This window comes from Capsicum annuum, chromosome 11 (assembly GCF_002878395.1).
Source record: "Capsicum annuum cultivar UCD-10X-F1 chromosome 11, UCD10Xv1.1, whole genome shotgun sequence".
NCBI classification, from domain to species: domain Eukaryota; kingdom Viridiplantae; phylum Streptophyta; class Magnoliopsida; order Solanales; family Solanaceae; genus Capsicum; species Capsicum annuum.
Window position 1 is genome coordinate 49,586,050 of NC_061121.1, and position 20,478 is coordinate 49,606,527.

At 30.8% G+C, this 20,478-nt stretch overlaps 2 protein-coding genes across 2 annotated transcripts in view; both read left to right on the forward strand.

Annotated features, from left to right (window-relative positions):
• Positions 1–413: 413 nt before the first annotated feature.
• Positions 414–4,714, forward strand: LOC107846528 (WAT1-related protein At2g37460-like). Its single transcript, XM_016690892.2, has 3 exons — positions 414–779; positions 3,656–3,718; positions 4,622–4,714. The coding sequence occupies exons 1-3, from the start codon at positions 565–567 to the stop codon at positions 4,689–4,691; spliced, it is 348 nt and encodes a 115-aa protein (XP_016546378.1). The 5' UTR covers positions 414–564; the 3' UTR covers positions 4,692–4,714.
• A 4,630-nt stretch (positions 4,715–9,344) lies between these two features.
• The window catches only part of LOC124888835, a 79,904-nt gene continuing 68,770 nt past the window's right edge, over positions 9,345–20,478 (forward strand). Inside the window, exon 1 of the mRNA XM_047400124.1 lies at positions 9,345–9,566. Within this exon, the coding sequence (XP_047256080.1) occupies positions 9,345–9,566 (222 nt within the window). The remainder of the gene's footprint in view (positions 9,567–20,478) is intronic.

The window sequence follows — 20,478 nt, forward strand, 5'->3', positions numbered from 1 at the left end:
ACATGTATTTGTAGGACTTATCTAACTTATATGTATTTTCAAAGGCTAAATATTTTGATTTAATAAAATTTGAAAAATAGTTGAGATTTTTAGTAAATACTAGTAAACATGTTGTTATATATATATATATATATATATATGATTATACTAGTACATAAGTAAGTCATTCTACTATTTAACTATTGAAGAAGGTGCTTCAAGCAATTCTTTTCAAATAACCTATGGATTACTTTAATAAATTTCGCGTCCATTCACTGACTTCGCCGCAGCTTGGGGCCCCTTGCTTTGTCCATTCACCATTGTAGGGGCTGCTGCCCCTGGACCTCCACAGTCAAACCCACAAACATAACAAGTATTTAATTGAAAATGAAAAATAAAAAAAATATTTAACTAAAGTAGAAATTGAAAAAAAAATTGTAGTTCTTTAAATAAATTCACTTGAAAAAATTGATTTTTTTCCTTTTTGTGGAAAACCATTAGTATTTCACTTAACATTACTTTTCAAACAATTTTTTCAGAAACAAATTATATTTGCAAATATCAAAATTCAGCTAACTAACAAAAATGGGAGGAAGAGTGATGGGATCACCATGGAAGAACATGTTAATGCCTAGTGTAGGAATGGTTATTGCAGTTATAGCCACAGTTACAACCATGATTCTTAGCAAAATAGCCATGTCTAAAGGACTTAGCAGTTTCATCATTGTTGTTTACTCAAATTTTGTTGCTACTCGTCTCTCATCCTTCTTCCTTTCTTCCATCTTCATCTTTATAACCAGGTTCTTCCCTTTCATCTCATTAATCATATCAATTATTGTGTTTACTCATTTATTTCATGTAATCACTTGAATTCTTGATCTATTGATTGGAGTAAAGGTGTCTTTGTTAAATGATTCTTAAGGTAGAGCCAGGATTTTGGATTTTGATTAGATAGCTTATTGGTTTCTTGATTAAATCACTTATAGTACCTATTAAGTGATTTTTTAACACAAATATATGCTAGCTTTTGGTCATAGATTTTCAAATATTTTTGACAAGATATATTTGGGTGAAGATTTGAGTGAAATTTCACCTATGTGTTGACCATAATTTGGGAAATTTATTTCACTTTTAAAAACTTTTCAAAAATGGAATTTGGCCAAGATGTTAGTTTTTTCTACTATTTAAAAATTTGAATAATGTACCAAATATATTTGTCAAATAATAACAAATTGTATGATCAAACACTATTTATCAAGCTGTTTTCTCAAAAACTACTTAAAAAGTTTATGATCAAAAGGATCTCATATAATTTGAACCATAGCTACTAGGTTCTCCATTGAATCTGTAGGTCGAATAGTAGCTCCGCCCCTATTGGTGGAAAGACATAGTGATGAATACTAATAGGGAGGACTGCAATTGTATACATTAATCGTTGTTCATGCATCTTCATACTATTACAATTATTTCAAACTAGTAACCAAATCTTTTGAAGGGAAGAACAAATAGAAAAGGAAGAAGGGAGGGAGGTTTCAGACTTAATCCAAGCAATTAGAAAAATAATGAGACAGCCTCATAACATAAAATCTAATACTATGATATATCATTTCTATATATAGACATCATCCCAATTTGCATATAACCTTTCTTTAATCAACATTCCAAATATAATTTGTCAGATTTTCAAATATATCCTCTATCATGGTTATGTTTGTTACAGATATTATTGTCTTTTTATATAATCTTAGACTTTTTGAGAAAGTAATTTTTCAAAATTGAATACATTCAAAAAAATTATTTTCTTATCATTATACGTGTCAGAGTTAAATTTATTCCAAATTTTGATTTATTCAATATTGAACCCCTCATGTTCTCTACTACATCCCAGCATGACATGCTGTGGATTTGGTAAGTGTAGTACGAGAAAACGTCATAAATAGTCCCTTCTCTATATGAGCAGGTCTAAAATAGTCTCTTAATAATATATTTAATAGTTTTGATTCTTTAACTATTTAAAAACTTAATAAATTTAATTTTTAATTATTTTTATCAAATTTGATATTTACCTATTTTAATATAAACAACATAGAAATTATACTAACGGAATCCTATCTCTATGAGATTCTCTCTTCCTGCTACTTTTTCCTATGATTTTTTCATTTCCGTTATTAACTTTCTCTGATCACTTTCTTTAAAATGTGCGGACCATATCCAAAATTTTCATTTTGCATATTACTTTATTCAAATTATCTTCAATGGTAATAAAAGTTTGTACTTGCATCGAACTTTGTTGCTATTGTTGTCTTTCCCGAAACGTAGCACATTCAAGCCATTAGCATCAATAATATACTTCCTTTTATTAGAGCTTGTCTTCTTTCCTGAAAAATATTATTATGGATTGTTGAGGTTAGTGATTTTTTTGACAAGAGGAATTTGTGGAAAAGACAACAAAAAGAGAGAAATAATTGAGGAAATGAGTTACAATTATTAATATAAATTCTATGTTGTTTATATATAAAAATAATTAAAAATCAAACTTGTTAAGTTTTGAAATAGTTAAAAAGACTAAATCTAATAAGTATATGAAACTATTTTAGACCCACTCTCGGTTAGGGCTGTTTATCGGTTGAATCGGTTGGATAATTATGCTTAGTGGTTCGGCTTATTGGTTATCGATTTTTAAATATACTAATCCGCTAGCCACCCAATAAGATAACGGTTCGTTCGGTATCGAATTAGCAATTCACGGACGGTTTTCGGATGGTGTAACGGATAAATTTAAGAGAGAATGAAATATCGAGCAATTAGGTAGTTCTTCCGTTTCTTCGCCAACTAAGTTGTTTATATACTATGATTGATCTATTTATCAGTCTTTTAGACTTCTTGAGTTTTGTTCGTGTAGTTATTTAATAGGTTAAAACATCGAATCAAATAAGTTTTTTCTTCTGGACCTAAAATGTATGTAGAAACATTTTTAATTATTAGATTGACAGAAAAAATTAAAACTTTAATATTATTTGAATTTTTAGGTATTATATCAAACTTTGTGAAGGACAAATTTGAGTTGTTTCATTTTTATTGCGGTACTTTGTGTTGTCAAGAGTAATTTATATTTTGGTTTAAGAATTAATTTCAAATTTTCTTTATATTTTAGGAAATCTGACAGCAATTTATGATTAGATGTCACAAGAAGTGACATGTTATTTTTTAAACTAAGAAGGGAATAGAATAATAAATGAAATTTTATATGTTGGATTGACAAAAGATACTTATATATTTAAGGGTAAAAATATAATTATAATAAATCTTAATGGGTTAACGGTATACCCGATAAGGAAATTGAGTAATCCATCTCCACACCAATAAGCCATTAATTATAAAATTTTAATCCGTTCTCCAATCATTAATCCGATAATCCTTTATCAATTAACCAATAAACTAATTTTACAGTTGAGTTAATGATTACGGTTCAATTTTCACCAGCCCACCATTTATGGCATTTTCTCGTGCAGCACATTAAATTAGTGGAGTAGGAATGAGCTTTATCTCCTTTTGACTTTGAACAATTTTTTTTTTTTCAATGAGCTACTAAATACTTTTTCTAATTGAATTAGATCGAATATTCATTTTAATTTTGAACTGAACTAATTTTCTTCTTTAACCCTTTTATTTGTAGATCAGGGCGCCAACCATTGACCTTCTCGGTGATTTGGAGAATCCTTCTACTTGCTTTAATTGGGTAATTGGTACTACTATTAATTTTTTTTTATTGTCTCATCGTAAAGTGCTATTAATTTCTTTGTTTCAAATACTTATCATTTTTACTAAAAATAGATATTTAATAATATATATTATTTTAAAAAGAAAAAACTTATTAACTGATCATGAACGTTATTTGAAATTTATTAAAAGACACTTAAATTTTACGGTCGATCTATTACCTCACCAATGTGCTGATATAGATTATTGTGAATAGGTCATTTTGAATGATTTTAAGTCTATGCGTGTTGTCACACATTTGACGCGCGTAAAATATATCAACTTGACTGCAACCACCAATTAAAAAAAGCCACATGTGATTAAATCTGTCAATTATTTAAAATTCCTTCTTCTCTTCTCTTTAAATCACCCAATATTCCCCAAATCTCCATTGTTATAGTCATTGGAGCTTTGAAATTTTTTTAAACTCTTTTCGCAAATTCTTCTCAACAAAATCAGCTTTAATGTAAGATGTTTTCAATTATGTTCTAATCTCTTAACGAAATCAGCTTTAAAAACTTTAATTTCATTTTAATTTGCTTAAAGCTTTTGAAATCAAATTATATTTTGTAATTAGGTTTTAAGGGAGATATTTTTATAATGTCAAATACAATCTTGAATTATTTGTAATGACGAGAAGATCACATAAATTAGTAATGGCGATATTAGTAATCAAATGCAAATATCAAATACCAAATATTTATAAAGACAAAGAAGAATCATCTTGATATTGAGAAGAATATCGATATTTATAATGTCAAATATCCTTTATTTCCTTTCCTTTTTCAATGGTGGTAATTTGAGTATTTAAATTTGAATTTAGATGAATTTGATATTCATAAACTAGTAATGGTAATTTGACAACTACTTGATCCCCTTACAGTGAAATTGGTGATAGCAACGATCGTGAGAGTTGGACGACTATGGTGGAGAAACTTCTACAGAATATGTGAAGAAGAAAGGAAGAAAAAAATTTTTAAAAAAAAAAGAAGAAAAGGAATTATCTAAAAAAACATGGCCATAGTTTCTTAAAAAAAAATTAAATTAATTTGACACGTGTCAAATTGTGATTGTTACATCAATTACACATTTTTAATATAATTGGTGTTGACTGAAAAGGAGGTACGAATAATACTTTAAAGTTATTTGAGGGGGTAATAAGACCTCCAGACGAGTCAATAAAAGAGAACTAACTTCATTTAGACACGAGCTCTCGGTGTACGTTTAGCGCATCCTGCTAACGTGCACTGTTAGCTGGAATCGATGGCAAAAATAAGGTCGAGGTCGACCTCCGAAGGATCAAGAAGTGTCGGGAAAGCAAATTAAGACTCCTGGGTTAGCTCTCACGGAAGGAAAGAGGGTCTCGTGAAGAAATTTCAGGCGGTTCAACTGAATTAACAAAGGGGAAAGGAACACTAACTCACAATTCCACCGTCTCACCGTCCCAACTATATCCTAGCCCTGTAAACATGGAGCAAAACTCACCAATTGGGGATTATACAACAACTGTAGTAGTAGTCAAAAAAGGAGAGTTCCCACAGAGTTTGAACCATGAGGAAGTCCCAGACCCAAAGCTGGCCAGGGAGAAGCAAACGGTGGAAACAACGGTGGATAAGTGGTCAGGTCTTTTCTCGCAGAATCGCAACTCAATTAATGGTATACCCTTATCTTTTTTTCCTCCTGTGGTTGTGAATAAAAAGTTAGCAGTACAACTAGAGAAGGATGAAATTGAAAATCAAACTAAGGAATGGCGAAATGCGCTTATATTGTATTCGATGGGGGAAACTCCAAGCTACAGTTACATGCAAAATTATATTGCCTGAACTTGGAATAATGTTGCTAGCCCTACATTGTATTATCACGTCAAGGGGTATTTTGTGGTGAAGTTCAAAACAAGTCAAGATAGGGGATGATATTTTATTTTCAAGTCCATACATAATGAATAGAGTGCCTGTAATCTTGAAGATGTGGACTTCAAAATTCAATTTTCAGGAGGAATACCCAAAACAATTCCACTTTGGGTTAGGTTTCCTAACCTACCCTTGAATTATTGGGGGCCAAGAACTTTGAGCAGAAGAGCAAGCATATTGGGAGAACCTGTGTCTGCGGATAAATATACTAAGAACCAAACAAGGATTTCCTTTGCTCGGGTGCTTATCGATATGGATGTTACATAAGATCTCCTATTAGAAGTGGACATTATAGAACCCCCAGGAGAGCACTTTTCACAGAAAGTTGAATATGATTGGAAGCCATTATTTTGTAAAAAATGCTTGAAGTATGGTCATGTGTGTAGAGAGACCACTGGTAGAGGAGTGGCTAATCCCCCTAGAACTGAACAAATATGGAAAGTTGACCAGTTAAAGGAGGTGACAAGGGGAAGAAAGATGGTTCAGCAATGGAGAAATAGGAATGGCTATCCAGAAGTTGCAACAAAGGCTACTGAATTAAAAGAAGTTCGACAGACTGATGTAGCATCAGAAGAACACAACTTTCCCAAAGACAAAGAAGGTCAAGACAATTCCTCATCATCACCCCTTGGAGGTATGGGGAAAATATCATATTCAGAATTGATGCAACAAAATCTTGCTCTACGTCAATAAATCAGTGAAATTTTAACTCCAAATTAATTTATAATCTTATCCAGGGAGAAGGTGGTACACTTGGGATTTGTAAGTCCTCGGAGAGGGATTATCCTAACAACTCATTATGAATTAGCTAGTGTGAAATGTTAAGGGGCTTAACAAACCTCCTAAACAAAGGGAGATAAGTAATTATATAAAGAAGCATAAGGTATGTTTTGCCGGGCTACTAGAGACTAAAGTCAAGGAGCAAAAGTTTCTATCCTGCCTTAATAGAGTGGCTACGGGGTGGAGCTATGCAAATAATTACATAGAATCACCTAATGGTCGTATATGGGTACTATGGAAACCAAGTGAAATAGCAGTTACCATTCTAGAAATACATAGACAATATATTCACTGTCAACTCACTGGCAATAACTCAGATTTTTCTATTGAGGTTACAGTAGTTTATGGAAGTAATAGAAACATTGAAAGACATGGGTTATGGACAGGGCTATCTAATATAGGCACCACTACAAATAATCCATGGTGTGTTTATGGCGATTTTAACACACTTTTGTTGGGATTTTATTGGTGGTCAAGCGGTTACAGATAATGAAATTAAGAATTTTCAACAGTTTATTGACACTTATACTCTGACTGAAAGGAAGGCTACTGGTAGAATATTTACATGGACAAACAGGCACGTATGGAGCAGAATTAATAGAGCTATATGCAAAGACAAGTGGATGCTAAAGTATGGTACTGTTACTGCACAATTTAAGGAGAATTTTTTTCTGACCACTCACCAATACATCTTAATATTCCTTGTGTTAATATCTTGAGAAGGAAGCTGTTTCAATTTCTTAATGTGCTGGCTGATGATAGTCAATTCTTACCTATTATAAAAGAAAGTTAGAGCAAACATATTCAGGGCACTTATATGTACCAGTTCTGGGAGAAACAACAAGAGTGCAAAGAGCCTTTAAAGAGTCTGAAGCATAATGAAGTGGGTAGTGTTGAATGTAGGATAACCAAATCTAGAGAAGAACTGTTTGCTAATTAACAGCTCTTTACAGCACAACCTAGTAATGATCTACAGGTAGCCGAAAAATAGGCTCAGGTAGATATGACCAAATGGCTCACTATTCAAGAGAACATCCTGTGGAAAAAATCAAAGGTTCACTGGATAAAGGCCGAGGATGGTAATAATAAGTACTTTTTCAACTTAAAGTAAGGGCTGGTTCTAATGCCATAACTATGTTAAAGGATGTCAATGGTAATAGTCTACAAAGGGGTACTAATATAGAAAAGGGGGCAGTTAAATACTACAGAGGCTTGATGGGTTCTGCGGCTACAAGAATTCCAAGTATTGATCTACAACTAATGAGAAGAGGGCCTAAAATCAGTATACAACATCAAAGGGACATGTGTGCATCTGTCACTAGGGAAGAGGTGAAAAGAGCCCTTTTTTTCCATTAATGATAATAAAGCACTGGGAATAGATAGTTTCAATGCATATTTTTACAAGAAGGCATGAACGGTTATCAAAGAGGATCTTTTTAAGGCAGTTCAAGAGTTCTTTCAATGCAATAGATTACTCAAAGCAATAAACAGTACTGCAGTCACTTTAATACCTAAAATCTCTCATCCTGAAACAGTGAGAGACTTTAAACCGATAGCATGCTTCTCTACTGTCTACTAGGTAATCTAAAAAATTCTCACCACTAGAATACAAGGAGTGTTGGATGGGGTAGTAGGCCAGAGTTAATCAATTTTTATTTCGGGCAGGATCATATCTGACAATATTATCCTAAGCCACGAGCTTGTTAAAGGATACACTAGGAAAAATCTTTCTCCCCGATGTATGATCAAGGTGGATTTGCAAAAAACATATGATTCTATGAATGGCATTTTATTGAAAAGAAGCTTAAGAAGATTGGTTTTCCTAGTAAGATGGTGAAATGGATCATGATATGCATAAAAGCTATAAGCTATACATTAATTATCAATGGTGCTTTGTCCAAAACTGTTCAAGCTAAGAGAGGTCTAAGACAGGGAGATCCACTTTCTCCTAATATTTTTGAAATAGTGATGGAGTACCTGAATAGATGCCTACAAAATCTTCAAGGAGAACCTAATTTCAACTATTACCCAAGATGCCAGAAATTGGGAATACTTCATCTTTGTTCTGCAGACGATCTCCTAATGTTCTCTAGGGGTGATGATACATCTGTACAATTGCTAAAAGAAAGGTTTGAGATGTTCTTAGTAGCTTTGGGGCTAAAATCAAACTTAAGCAAAAGTTGGGTGTACTTTGGAGGTGTAAACACCACCACTAAATAGAGAATCTTGGACATTTTAGGGTATGAGTTAGGAGAACTACCTTTTAAATATTTGGGGATTTCACTATCTACTAAAAAGTTGACTGTCCTACAATGTAAACCACTAGTTTAAAAAGTTACAGCTAAGATCACTACCTGGACGGCTAAAGTTCTAACATATGCAAGAAGGGTCCAGATCATAAAGGCAGTCCTATTGGAGTCAATTATTCTTATTGCCAAATAAGATTATGAAACTGATAAAAGCAGTTTATAGAAGTTACCTTTGGAGTGGAGAAGCTACAATTACAAAAAGAGAACTAGTAGCCTAGGATCAGGTATGTTTACCTAAAGGTGCAGGTGGTATGAATTTGCTAAACTTACAACTCTAAAACACTGCAGCTTTATGCAAACTGTTGTGGGCGTTGAGCATAAAGAAATATAGGTTATGGATAACTTGGATCCATTCATACTACATCAAATATCAGAACCTTGAAAACATGGTTATACCACTTCAAGCTTCCTGGATGATGCAAAAAATCTGCACATGAGAAGATTCTAGCAAACATTAGGGCATCCTAGAGCATTTTTTCAGCGAGGCAAAATTAGTATAGCTAAAGTGTATTTATAACTGAGATGTGAGGTTCTTGATGTAGATTGGAAGAATTTAGTATGCCATAACTGTGCAAAGTCGAAGCAGACATTTATCTTGTGGTTATAGATGCGAAGGAGGCTACGAACAAAAGACTTGTTGAGAAAATGGGGCATACCAGTGGCTGAAACATGTCTGCTATGTAAAGAGGAACCAGAAACTGCAGATTATTTGTTCTTTGATTGCCCTTTTTTGCAACTCTATGAATTGCAATTTTGGCATGAAAAAAATGGCAAAAAGGAATACTACAGTGGCAGGAAGAGTGGAAATGGGTGGATCAACACTCATGAGGCAAGCACCCTAGAGGGGTTATCATGAAGGCTAGTTTTGTTGCAGTCATCTATTCTATTTGGCAAGAACGAAATCAACGAATATTTCAAAAAATGCAAAAACCAGTAGAGATGCTCCTCCATCAGATAAAACTTAGCTTATGTGGTTGGAGGAAATAAGAGACTAGCTGATTATATAGAAGAGTATTAGTAGACACTTAGGATTAAAGTTCAGAAAGATTAAGTAGCTAACTGGTTTCGTTTGAGAAGAGGATAATAGGTTTCTCCCTCTTGATTTTGTAAATATCTCACTTGGTAATTAATAAAGTATTTTAGTTGCCAAAAAAGACCTCCGCAAACTTTAGGTATTTTTTTGAAAATTCAGAACAACTTTAATGATGTCTTTATGTCCTTACCTTTTTAAAAAATAAAGACATAATTGAGTACATTTTTATCATTTACCCTTAGCACATTTTTATTTATTGAAAAGAGATCACACTTTTCATTAACTAAAGAGATTAAAGAGAGATAACTAAAAAAACTAAATAAGGGTATGACAGTAAACATACATAATTTCTTAAGGGGTAAATTAAGGGGCGTACAAGTTAAAATGTGACAAAATAGTTAGGAGCGAAGGGGGTCTTTAACTTCAAATTTTGCATTGCCTCGAGAGTAAAATTACTATTTCCTTTATTTTAATTTGTTTGTCTTCTTGACACGAATAAATTAAAGAAGTCTTTTAAATATTGTAATTTTAAATAAAAGATATGTCATGTGCCAAAATATGTAAAAGGTTGGAACTAAAAATTTACTAAAAAAGAATATCTTTGTACAAAAAAAATAAAAAATAAAAAATAAAAAAAAGTAGTCCAAACAAATCCAAACGAAGGGAGTAATTTTCTTGTTTGGTGTGTTTAGGTGCTTTGGACAGATATGTGATTATGTTGGTATAAGTTATAGCTCTCCCACACTTTCCACAGCCATTCTTAACCTTATTCCAGCTTTTAGTTTTATCCTTGCCATTACTTTCAGGTATCCATGCACACTCTCTCTCTTTTGCCAAATGTGAAAAATGAAATAATTAATTTACCATTAAAAAATCATTAGAGGAAATGATCTTTTAAACTTTCATGTTAAATTGTTACTTCTCTGTGTTTAAATTTATGTAAATTTATTTGATTAGATACAAACATTAAAATAGAAATTTATGAAAATTTTAAAACTTGTAATTTTAAAAATATGAAAAGTTTTGTGTGGTTATAAGATTTGTGAAATTTATGATCACAAACATATCTTAACATTTGTGAGACTATAAAAGCTTGTCATTAAAAATTGAATGCAAATTTAAGTTAACTCGAATTAAGAAAGAAATAAAGTCACCTATATTAAGTGGAACGATTGGGGGATATTGTATATGAGGTAGTAACAGAAAATACACAATGCATACCCAGCCAATTGAACTTATTAAAAAAAATTTTATCTAGACACTTAGGGTGTGTTTGGTATGATGGAAAATATTTTCCTATTTTTCCTTGTTTGGTTGTAGTAAAATATTGAGAAAATATTTTTCAAGATAACACATTTTTCTCTATTTGAGGAAAAATGACTTCCCTCATGAACCAAGGGAAGTCATTTTCTGGAAAATGACAAATGTGACTTATGCCCCCACCCCCGCACCTCTTCCCTACCCCCAACAACACTCATATTCACATGACTCAAAAATTTCATATTTCTCAAAAATTTACATTTTTCGAAAATATTTTTCACCGTGCTTTGTTTTAATTTTTCACTGCTTGAAATAAAAAATAGTGAAGCCCGAATTTTTTTCTTTTTCAATGTTCGTTGAATGTATTGTTACTTTCATATGTATAGAGGAAGACTTACCTATGTTACTTTTGCTAATTGCATATTTCATTTTATCATAGATGTAACTTGTTTCACAAGGTTTAATAAGCTTGTCGTTCCGTTATATTTCTATTGCTTGTAGTATCTTGAGATTGTCCTGACAAAATATTAAAAAGTGTCTCCTATATTTGCTAATTAATAGTTTTTTAAATTTAGTGATTGTAATATTTTAGTATTCGATATTAATATTATTTGCTATGCTTAAATTAGTTCTTACAAATTGTTTAGTTGCTAGAGACACTGATATACTAGTTAACAGTTAGTAGTATTTTCTAAAAAATATATTTTCACTCACCAATCAAACACTAGAAAATATTTTTCTAAAAAATATTTTCTACTCGCCAACCTAACACCATAAAATATTTTTCGAAAAATATTTTCCACTCACTAACCAAACATGAGAAAATAAGTAGAAAACCAACTTATTTTTCAGGAAAACATTTTCCATGAAAAATATTTTTCATCATATCAAACACACCCTTAGGGGTTGTTTGGTAGAGTGTATAAGATAATATTGAATAGGGTGTATTAGTAATATTGAGATTAGTAGTGCTGAAATTAGTAATACTGAAATTAGTAATGCTGAGGTTATTTTTTATGCAGTGTTTGATTTGATGTATTGAAGACAATATGTATTGTTATATTTTAAAAATAATTTCGTTTGTTTACAAAAATACCTTCGACATACTTAACTTTGTGTATTTTCTTTGCAAATCTTTATTGTTCTTTTTTAAAAATAAAAAGTAATCAACAATACAACTAATGACTTACTTTGGAATTGTAAGATTTAATCATTCACTTGCAGATTTTTTTTTTTTTGGTTATCTTTTCTTAATTTGTTGATCATTTATTTCTTGTTCCCACTTTGTGGTGTTCTTAAGCCTCTGTCTGGATGGTGGTTTCCCATAGTATGGTATGGTATGGTTATCATGGGAACCATGTTTGTTTTGATTGTTTGTCAAAAGGCATGGTATAGTATGGTATTTTTTCATGGTTTGATAACCATGAAATCCCCCAATTTACTGAACCACCAATTTGGTGGTATCCCATAATTTTTCTTTCTTTTTTTTTCTTTTCAACTATGCCCTTATATAATTTTATTTAATACTATTTTACTCTTACCCTACATTACTTATTTTTACCTTTTCTGCTCTCTATTTCTCTCTGCTCTTTGATGCGTTACTCTTCACTGAGTTTTTTTTCTTCCTACGCCTTCTCTTCTTACGCTCGTCCTCCAGGTATGTTTTTTAAACTTAACTGCTTATTATTTTCTTCTTGTGCTCTTTCAACAGAACATTGGCTGAATTCTTGATGCCTCAATATTATGTTACATATTTTGTATTCCCCTTTTGGGTTCTTCTATAACTGAGTTAAGTATTTTATTTTTTGATAAAATTTATCATATTTACCTCTCTATCAAAGATGTTGTTGAGTTCGGATTGGTGTTTGGACCCGTTCTTATTATCACCATACCCCTGCTGCTGGGTCATTACTATACAATACCACATAGTTTAACCAATTACCTCTAAATACTCATATAGAAAGAACTATAGGAATCCATATTTTGGTAGAAAGCTACAAAGGCAATGCATGAAAAGTAGTCACCTGAAATTTATAAAACACCAAAATAAAGGGAACTATCTCATCTGCGATTTTATTCCTAATTTGTTGTATATCTTGGGCTCTGTCTGACTATTCAACGCTAACAAAAAGGAGCAGTTTGATGCACTAAACTTTCTCTATGTGCATGTTCTGAGGAAGGTACCATTAGGCGTTAAATTCCGTGATAGTTTGAAAGTGATATAATTGATATCAATATATATAAATTAAGTCCTACATAAAATATATGTTCAATTTCTTGACATGGCTGCAGGGGCTTATTGAACAATCATAACTAGACTCCTTTAATTATTCTTTTTATACACAATTCAAGAATGACGTAGAAAATATTATTGAAATAGAAGGTTCAATTGGTATTGATACCCTAGAACTGGATGAGAGACAACCAGCCATATTCTCAACCTCTTTGAGACCTGAGGTCAGCGAAAAAGTAACCATTCACACTTGTCGTGGAGAATTTTTGCACGACCGATGCAATTACCAGGGCCTCAAAGATTGTGGCTGAATGTAGTGCCTTGCTAAGGAAATGAGCATCGGGTCTCATTACCCATAATAAGTTCTTTCCATTCACCTTTTCTTACCAGTGTTGTTAGTTTTAAAGTTGATGAATTTTTTTTGTATTGAGATCAAAAGAGAGAGCAGAGAAGACTGTAAATTGGTATGCCACAGTGAATGCCCTCATAAATGACACCAACAACTTGGATCTCTAGTTTGTACCCTTTTCTGTAATGTAATCAGCAGATTTTGATGTGATTGTTGAGTTTTCCACAATCCACACCAAGGCTGGAGAAAGTTAAAATGCATTCTCAGCACAAAAGTATGAAACTGATAAACTAAAAACTAGCTTACTAGTTTTCCCACTTTGCAGGAGACATAGCTAAAAACAATTGAAAATTTGATATAATGTTATAGAGAAGTAAGGAATAGTAAAACTTAAGTCTGACAAGAAGTAGCTGTTTTATTCTATTTTCATTTTATAACATGTTCATTTATCAGCACACAAAATCTGAATTTAACTTTGCACATTGTACTAATTTGTCAGATTCACTGTAAATAAAAAATAATAGAACTGAAAACAGACATCTTTGTTTAAAACAAAAGTTGTAGAACAAAAGATAAAATTCACACATCTGCTTGATTTGCTTCTTTGGTTATTGGTTCCTGACCTCCACCAGAAGCACCAACCAAAATGCTTAAGATAATACAGGTGAACTAATTTCTCTGATGATAGGTTTGTCCTTTAAAAAATTTGAAGCATCATATAAACTGTGATTGTATTTGCAATGCATATACGTTGATTGAATTATGTAGGAAGCAGATAAAACACAGAATTAGTCCAACATATGATTGAAAGCCAATTTTTATCTATGACTATTGTAGTTCTCCAGGTCATCAATTAAGTCTATGAAGTTCATGGCCAAAAATTAGTTCCAAGTTCTCGAATTATATGATGAATGATTTTATATATATGATTTTCTAACAATCAGTTTGAAAATTTACATTTTTTGACTTCTGTATTTGCATTTTATACGGATTTCTCATCAATTAGGTAGAAATTCTGCATTGATTGTTATAATTTAAAATTTATAATAATAAAAGGTATTTTAGTAAAATTACCCGTTACGATACTGTACCATATCATCAAACCAAACGTAAAAACTGTTATTAAACAGCAGTGAACAATACAATCTATCCAAACATTGTATTGTACTATACTATACAGTACCATACCATACTGTACCGTACATTATGAAAACATGGCAAACCACCATCCAAACAGAGTGTAAGTTGGAGGGAGGTAAGTGTAACTTTTGAATAAGACAATAAAATCATTGTTAACATAAAATTGTGTTTCGAAGAATGTTAAAGCTAAGAAAAAAATATTTTTATTTTTGATATATCTTATTTACAAAATTGAAGCTTGTATGCAATCATGAAATTTATTTTCAAATTTTAACCAATAAGTACTTTTTAGGTTAATGGAGTATTTTTTTTTATGACTAAACTTATTTGGAGGGATATTATCATCTTGATAAATTGAAAAGAAAAAACTCACATTGAATAAATTAAATTTTTTTTAGAAAAAGTTTAAAAGACTTTGAAGGCATTTTTGTCTTTACTCATATTTATCCATAGATTATAATCCATGGATTACTAATCCCACCAAATTTGGTGTATTAGTTATACACCTATAATATCGGGTGTAGAACTAATCCAGGTATTAATTATATATTGCTTCAAATTTACTATCAAACAATGTATTAAATAATATCACACTTCATACATGAATTATCAAAATAATACATGCTACCAAACGGCTCCTTATATTAAACCCTATATATACCTATTGAACACTTGATTTATGTAAAAATTATGCCTATTAAACATCCGAAACGATTAAGCCGAAATGTAAAATGCATGTATTAGATGCAGATAGCATAAAAAAAAACAAGAAAAAATTACATATATAATGACATATTTACTAGTATTTACTAAAAATCTCAACTATGTTCAAAATTTCATTAAATCCCAACATTTAGCCTTTAAAGATAGATATAAGTTAAGTTAGATAAGTCCTACAGATACATGTATTAGTTAAACTAATTAGCATGTTTTAAGGGTTAGTTAAATTAATTAGCATGTTTTAAGGGATGTAACAGCTAAACAAACATTAATATAACAATTAACCTAACTAATTATAGTAAAAACTAAATAATATCTCACGATATATGGTAATTAGTTTGTTATTACACCATTTTAAATAAGAAACTTTCTATAATCAGTTTTCAGGTTGCAAAAAGTTCATACGTTCCAGCAAAAAAAATTCATACGACCTCTTTTTTTTTTATTTGTTGATTTTCTTTCATCAATTGCAATGAAAGTTCATACGTTTCATAAAAAAAATTATAAGACCTCTTTTTTTTTATTTGTTGATTTTCTTTCATCAATTGCAATGAATATTTTAGTATAGTATTCTTACGTCATTCCACCGTTTGGATTAATGATATTATACCATAATCACTCAAACCCCTTTCGTTGTCGTTGTTCGATATGAAGGGAACAAGATCATTACAGGTTGCAAAAATAGTGAAGTTAAGGTTGGGCAAATCTACAAGGATAAGTGTACTGTTATTTCAGTTATGGCATGGTATGCCAATGATCATTCATTGCAATTGATCTGACAAAAAAGATTTGTATCTTATTTATGCGAAAAGAGATCTGACAAAAAAAATTTTGTATCTTGTTTAGCGTTACAAAATTAGTTATTTGACTCTTATTTATTCAATTGTACATGTAACGTAAAATTGATAATTCCATTTTTTATTATTTTTAGTAGGCTGAGATACATATTTGGTCAACTATATACATTTTTCCTTCATCTTGTATCTCTGGTTCAGGTTGTGTATATATATGTATCTTTTGGTGTTTTAGTTTTAGTGATATCAACATACCAAAAATACAGTAGTGTTAAAGATACATATTGTGCATGATTGTACATATATGTATCTCTTGTTAATTTTTTTCTGTACAGTAAAATATATCTTAATTTTTTAATATATTATCATTGAAAATACATATAACTAACGTGAGATACATCCTACAAATTTTTTTAGGTAATTTTTCCTTAGTATTATTCTCGTTTAAAAAAAGGGGAAAGAGTATTGTTAAATATATACAAACAAACGCTAAATTCCACGCAATATTTTTAGTTGTTTTCGACCCATGAACAAATAGATAAGTGACATCAAGAATCTTAATAAAGACACTAATCAAATAACTCTTTTTTGTCTTTATTGGTGATATACTTTATGTAAGGATAATATAACATAGGTGTTCGAGTGAATGTCTATTTGTAGATGGTTGTTTATTATCAGACCTTTACTTGATGAGTGGTGCAGTTGTTTTAAATTAGGAGTCCTTATCAGTAATGACTTTGGAGTCTTATTCTCCAAAACACTCTTGTATATATATATATTGATGTAACAAAACACTCTTATATATAAATTAGGTATATATATATATATGTATCTCTTGTTATTCCACATTTTTAAACAAAAATTCTTTCATATTTTGTTTTCTGTTAAAAACGATTCCTACGATCTTTTTATTATTTTTTATTGATTTTATTTGAAGTAATTGAAATGAATATATCAGTGTTGTTACGTCATTCCGGCGTTTGGATTAACGATATAATGTACAAGGGCTAAATAATTGAATTTAAAAAATATTAAATTAAAATAAATAAAATAATGCTAGATACATATAAATATAACATAGCCCTCATACACTATATGTATCTTTAAGCTTACTAATATGTATCTTTAGTATAGTGATTTCACTAAAACTTAAAAACAAGAGATACATATAAAACTTAAATAGTATGGTGATTTCACTAAAACTTAAAAACAAGAGATACATATAAAACTTAAACAGATGACAACAGATACAAGATATTGAAAAAGTATTATGTATGTGTAAATATGTATTTAAGCCTGAAATTACCCAGATCTGAAATAACAAGAGATACATAAATTCACAGTAATACAGAATAAGACATACAAGAAATTAAAATGTATCTGTTGTTTTACAGAATATGTATCATTGGTATAAATATTTGAATCAAAATAAAAAATAGTGTGAGATACATACAAAACAAACTCGTACACAATATATATCTTTAAGTGTACTAACATGTATCTTTAATATGTCTATGTCACTAAAACTTAAAGAACAAGAGATACATACAACAACAAAAATAGAGAACAACATATACAAGAAATTGCTGTGAAGGTCTGCATAGATCTTGAATTTTTGTTTTGAGATAATTATGCACAACTTTTTTTCTCAGTAACTTGATGATTAGAGAGTATTACCAAGGTGAGTGTAGTTGGATTTTTTCTTTCTCGAAAAGATGAATGACTTTAAATTCGTTGGTCACCGTATCATCTTTTGTCGGAGGTTCCAATTGATTTTTTGCTTCGCTCAACAAAATATTATTCGATTAGAAGGTTTCCTTGAAGTACCAATAACGAAAAATCAGTCGAAAATAACCTCATCGGAGATAATTTTCTTCGCCAAAATAGTAACTTTACCCATAACTCGAGCACAAAAAACATCATCATCTTTAACAAGAAACTTCAAACAATCATTCGGGTGAGCTAAAGAGATATGATGTTGTTTAATTTGATTTTTGAGAAAAATCATTGAACATAATAAGAAGAAAGTGAAGATGAATTTAGGTAAAAAAATACCTTAATTAAAAAATGTAAAGAAGAAGAAGAAGAAAAAAAAAATTGTGGGATAAAATTGTAACCAAAATTTTGACATTAATGTAGCCATTAATATAGAAAGAGTTGGTAAAGTCAAAATTACAAAAAAAGTGTTTTAGGTTGTATCTCAACTTTTAATATAAATTAATAAAAGTTGAAATATTTGAAGTTTTTTCAAGCTAAAGAAATTTTTAGTAATTTTCAAACTAAAGTTACGCTTTTATGAAATTTTTCCTAATAAAAATTGTTAACTGGAGGTGCATTTTGTTCCCCTAAATAGTTTCCCATGTAAAATTATGTGTGCTTTCATTAATTGTTTTATCATAACAATATTATCAAAGGAGTTGTTAAGAGTATATAAACTACTTATATAATGGTGGTACAAAAGAAATAAAAGAAAATATTGGTGGGGCTATCTTATTCTTTATTCTTTAATTGCACCTATAAAATAAAAGAAATTAATTACATAAGGTTGTTGGCAGAGTGCTTTAAGGTCCTAATCATTGACGAGGAAGAAAATTAGGGGAAAAAGACATAAATAGTCATTTTGCTCAAACAAATGACATCTGCATGACCTTTGAATTTAATTGTTCAATTAATAGCGTGGTCTTTTCTTTTATGGCTCTATCTTTACTGTCTTTTCTTTATTTTATGTTTTTTGGTTATTTTTTTTTTATTGCTATATTTAAAATGCTACTACTTTTCTTTTGTTATAAATGTACCATATATAGTAAATGTCTACTTTACCAGATATATGAATATCTATTTTATTATATATTGTGTATGTCTATTTATGAAAAAGTTGCAAACCCCAAGGTTAGTTTTTCCTTATAAATAAAAGAGTTTTCCCACATTGTAATTCATCCCTCTCTCTATTCTCTCTACTCTTCTTTTTTATTCTTTAGTTATTTCATAACACATTATCAGCACGAAACTCTACTGTCTCAAATTTGAAGGCTAAGACTAAGGTATTATTTTTTTTATTTCTTTCCTTTTCCATATGGCTAACAATCTTATGAAGTGTGACTTCGTTGCCCTTCAAAGTTCGGATAAGAACTATATTTCATGGGTGTTGGATGTTGAAATCCACCTAGATGCTATGGGTCTTGGAGATGCCATAAAGAATGAAAATACAACATCTAGTCAAAATCGTGCTAAGGCTATGATTTTCTTGCGTCAACATCTTGACGAAATTCTGAAAATTGAGTACCTTACTACTAAGAATCTACTCGTATTGTGGAATAGCCTAAAAGAAAGGTTTGACCACTTAAAGATGGTCATTCTCCCGAAAGCACAATATGAGTGGATGCATCTAAGATTCAAGACTATAAGTCTATTCATGAATACAATTCTGTCATGTTCAGAATTTCTTCTCAATTGAAACTATATGGAGAGACGGTCAATGATAATGATATGATGAAAAAGACGCTCTCTACTTTTCATGCCTCGAATGTGCTATTACAACAGCAATATCTAGAAAAAAGTTTCAAGAAGTATACTAAACTGAGTTCTCATCTTCTCGTGGCTGAATAAAATAATGATTTGTTGATGAAAAATTACGAGAACCGACCAACTGGATTTGCACCATTACCTGAAGTGAATGATGTGCACGCTCACCATGCTAGGCGTGGAAAAGGTCGCAGCCCTGGTCGTGGACATGATCGTGGTCGTGGTCATGATAACCAAGAAAGAAACCCTATTCTGGGTGTTAATTATTCATCGAATAAAAAAAAGATGAGAAACGTGAAGCAGTTAATTATTTTTGATGTGGTGGAAAAGGACATTATTCACGTGACTGTTGTGCTCTCAAGCACTTGGTTGATCTTTATCAAGTATCACTAAAGAAGAAAGAGAGAAATTCCGAGGCTAATTTTCTCTCTGAAAATGCTGTTGACATCACAAGCTTAGATGAAACAGATTTTTTTGAGCACCCTGAAGGAAAGATTGATCACTTGATTGGTGATGGTTCCGTAAATATGCAAGAATGAATGATTTTTAATTTTATTTTATTTTTATTGATAAGAGTTAGTGAATAAAGAATCATGTAAAAATAGTTATTTGCATATGAGTATTAGTTTTTGATTAGTTCAATTATATTATTATAATTTATTATTGATTGAATTTCAATTTGCCATTATT

What these genes read in the sequence shown, in the direction of transcription:
- LOC107846528 (XM_016690892.2), top strand. Translation starts at nt 565, where the DNA reads ATGGGAGGAAGAGTGATGGGATCACCATGGAAGAACATGTTAATGCCT. An exon ending in ATCTTCATCTTTATAACCAG is followed by an intron (nt 780 to 3,655) that starts GTTCTTCCCTTT and finishes TTTTATTTGTAG; the next exon opens with ATCAGGGCGCCAACCATTGA. An exon ending in CTTCTACTTGCTTTAATTGG is followed by an intron (nt 3,719 to 4,621) that starts GTAATTGGTACT and finishes ATCCCCTTACAG; the next exon opens with TGAAATTGGTGATAGCAACG.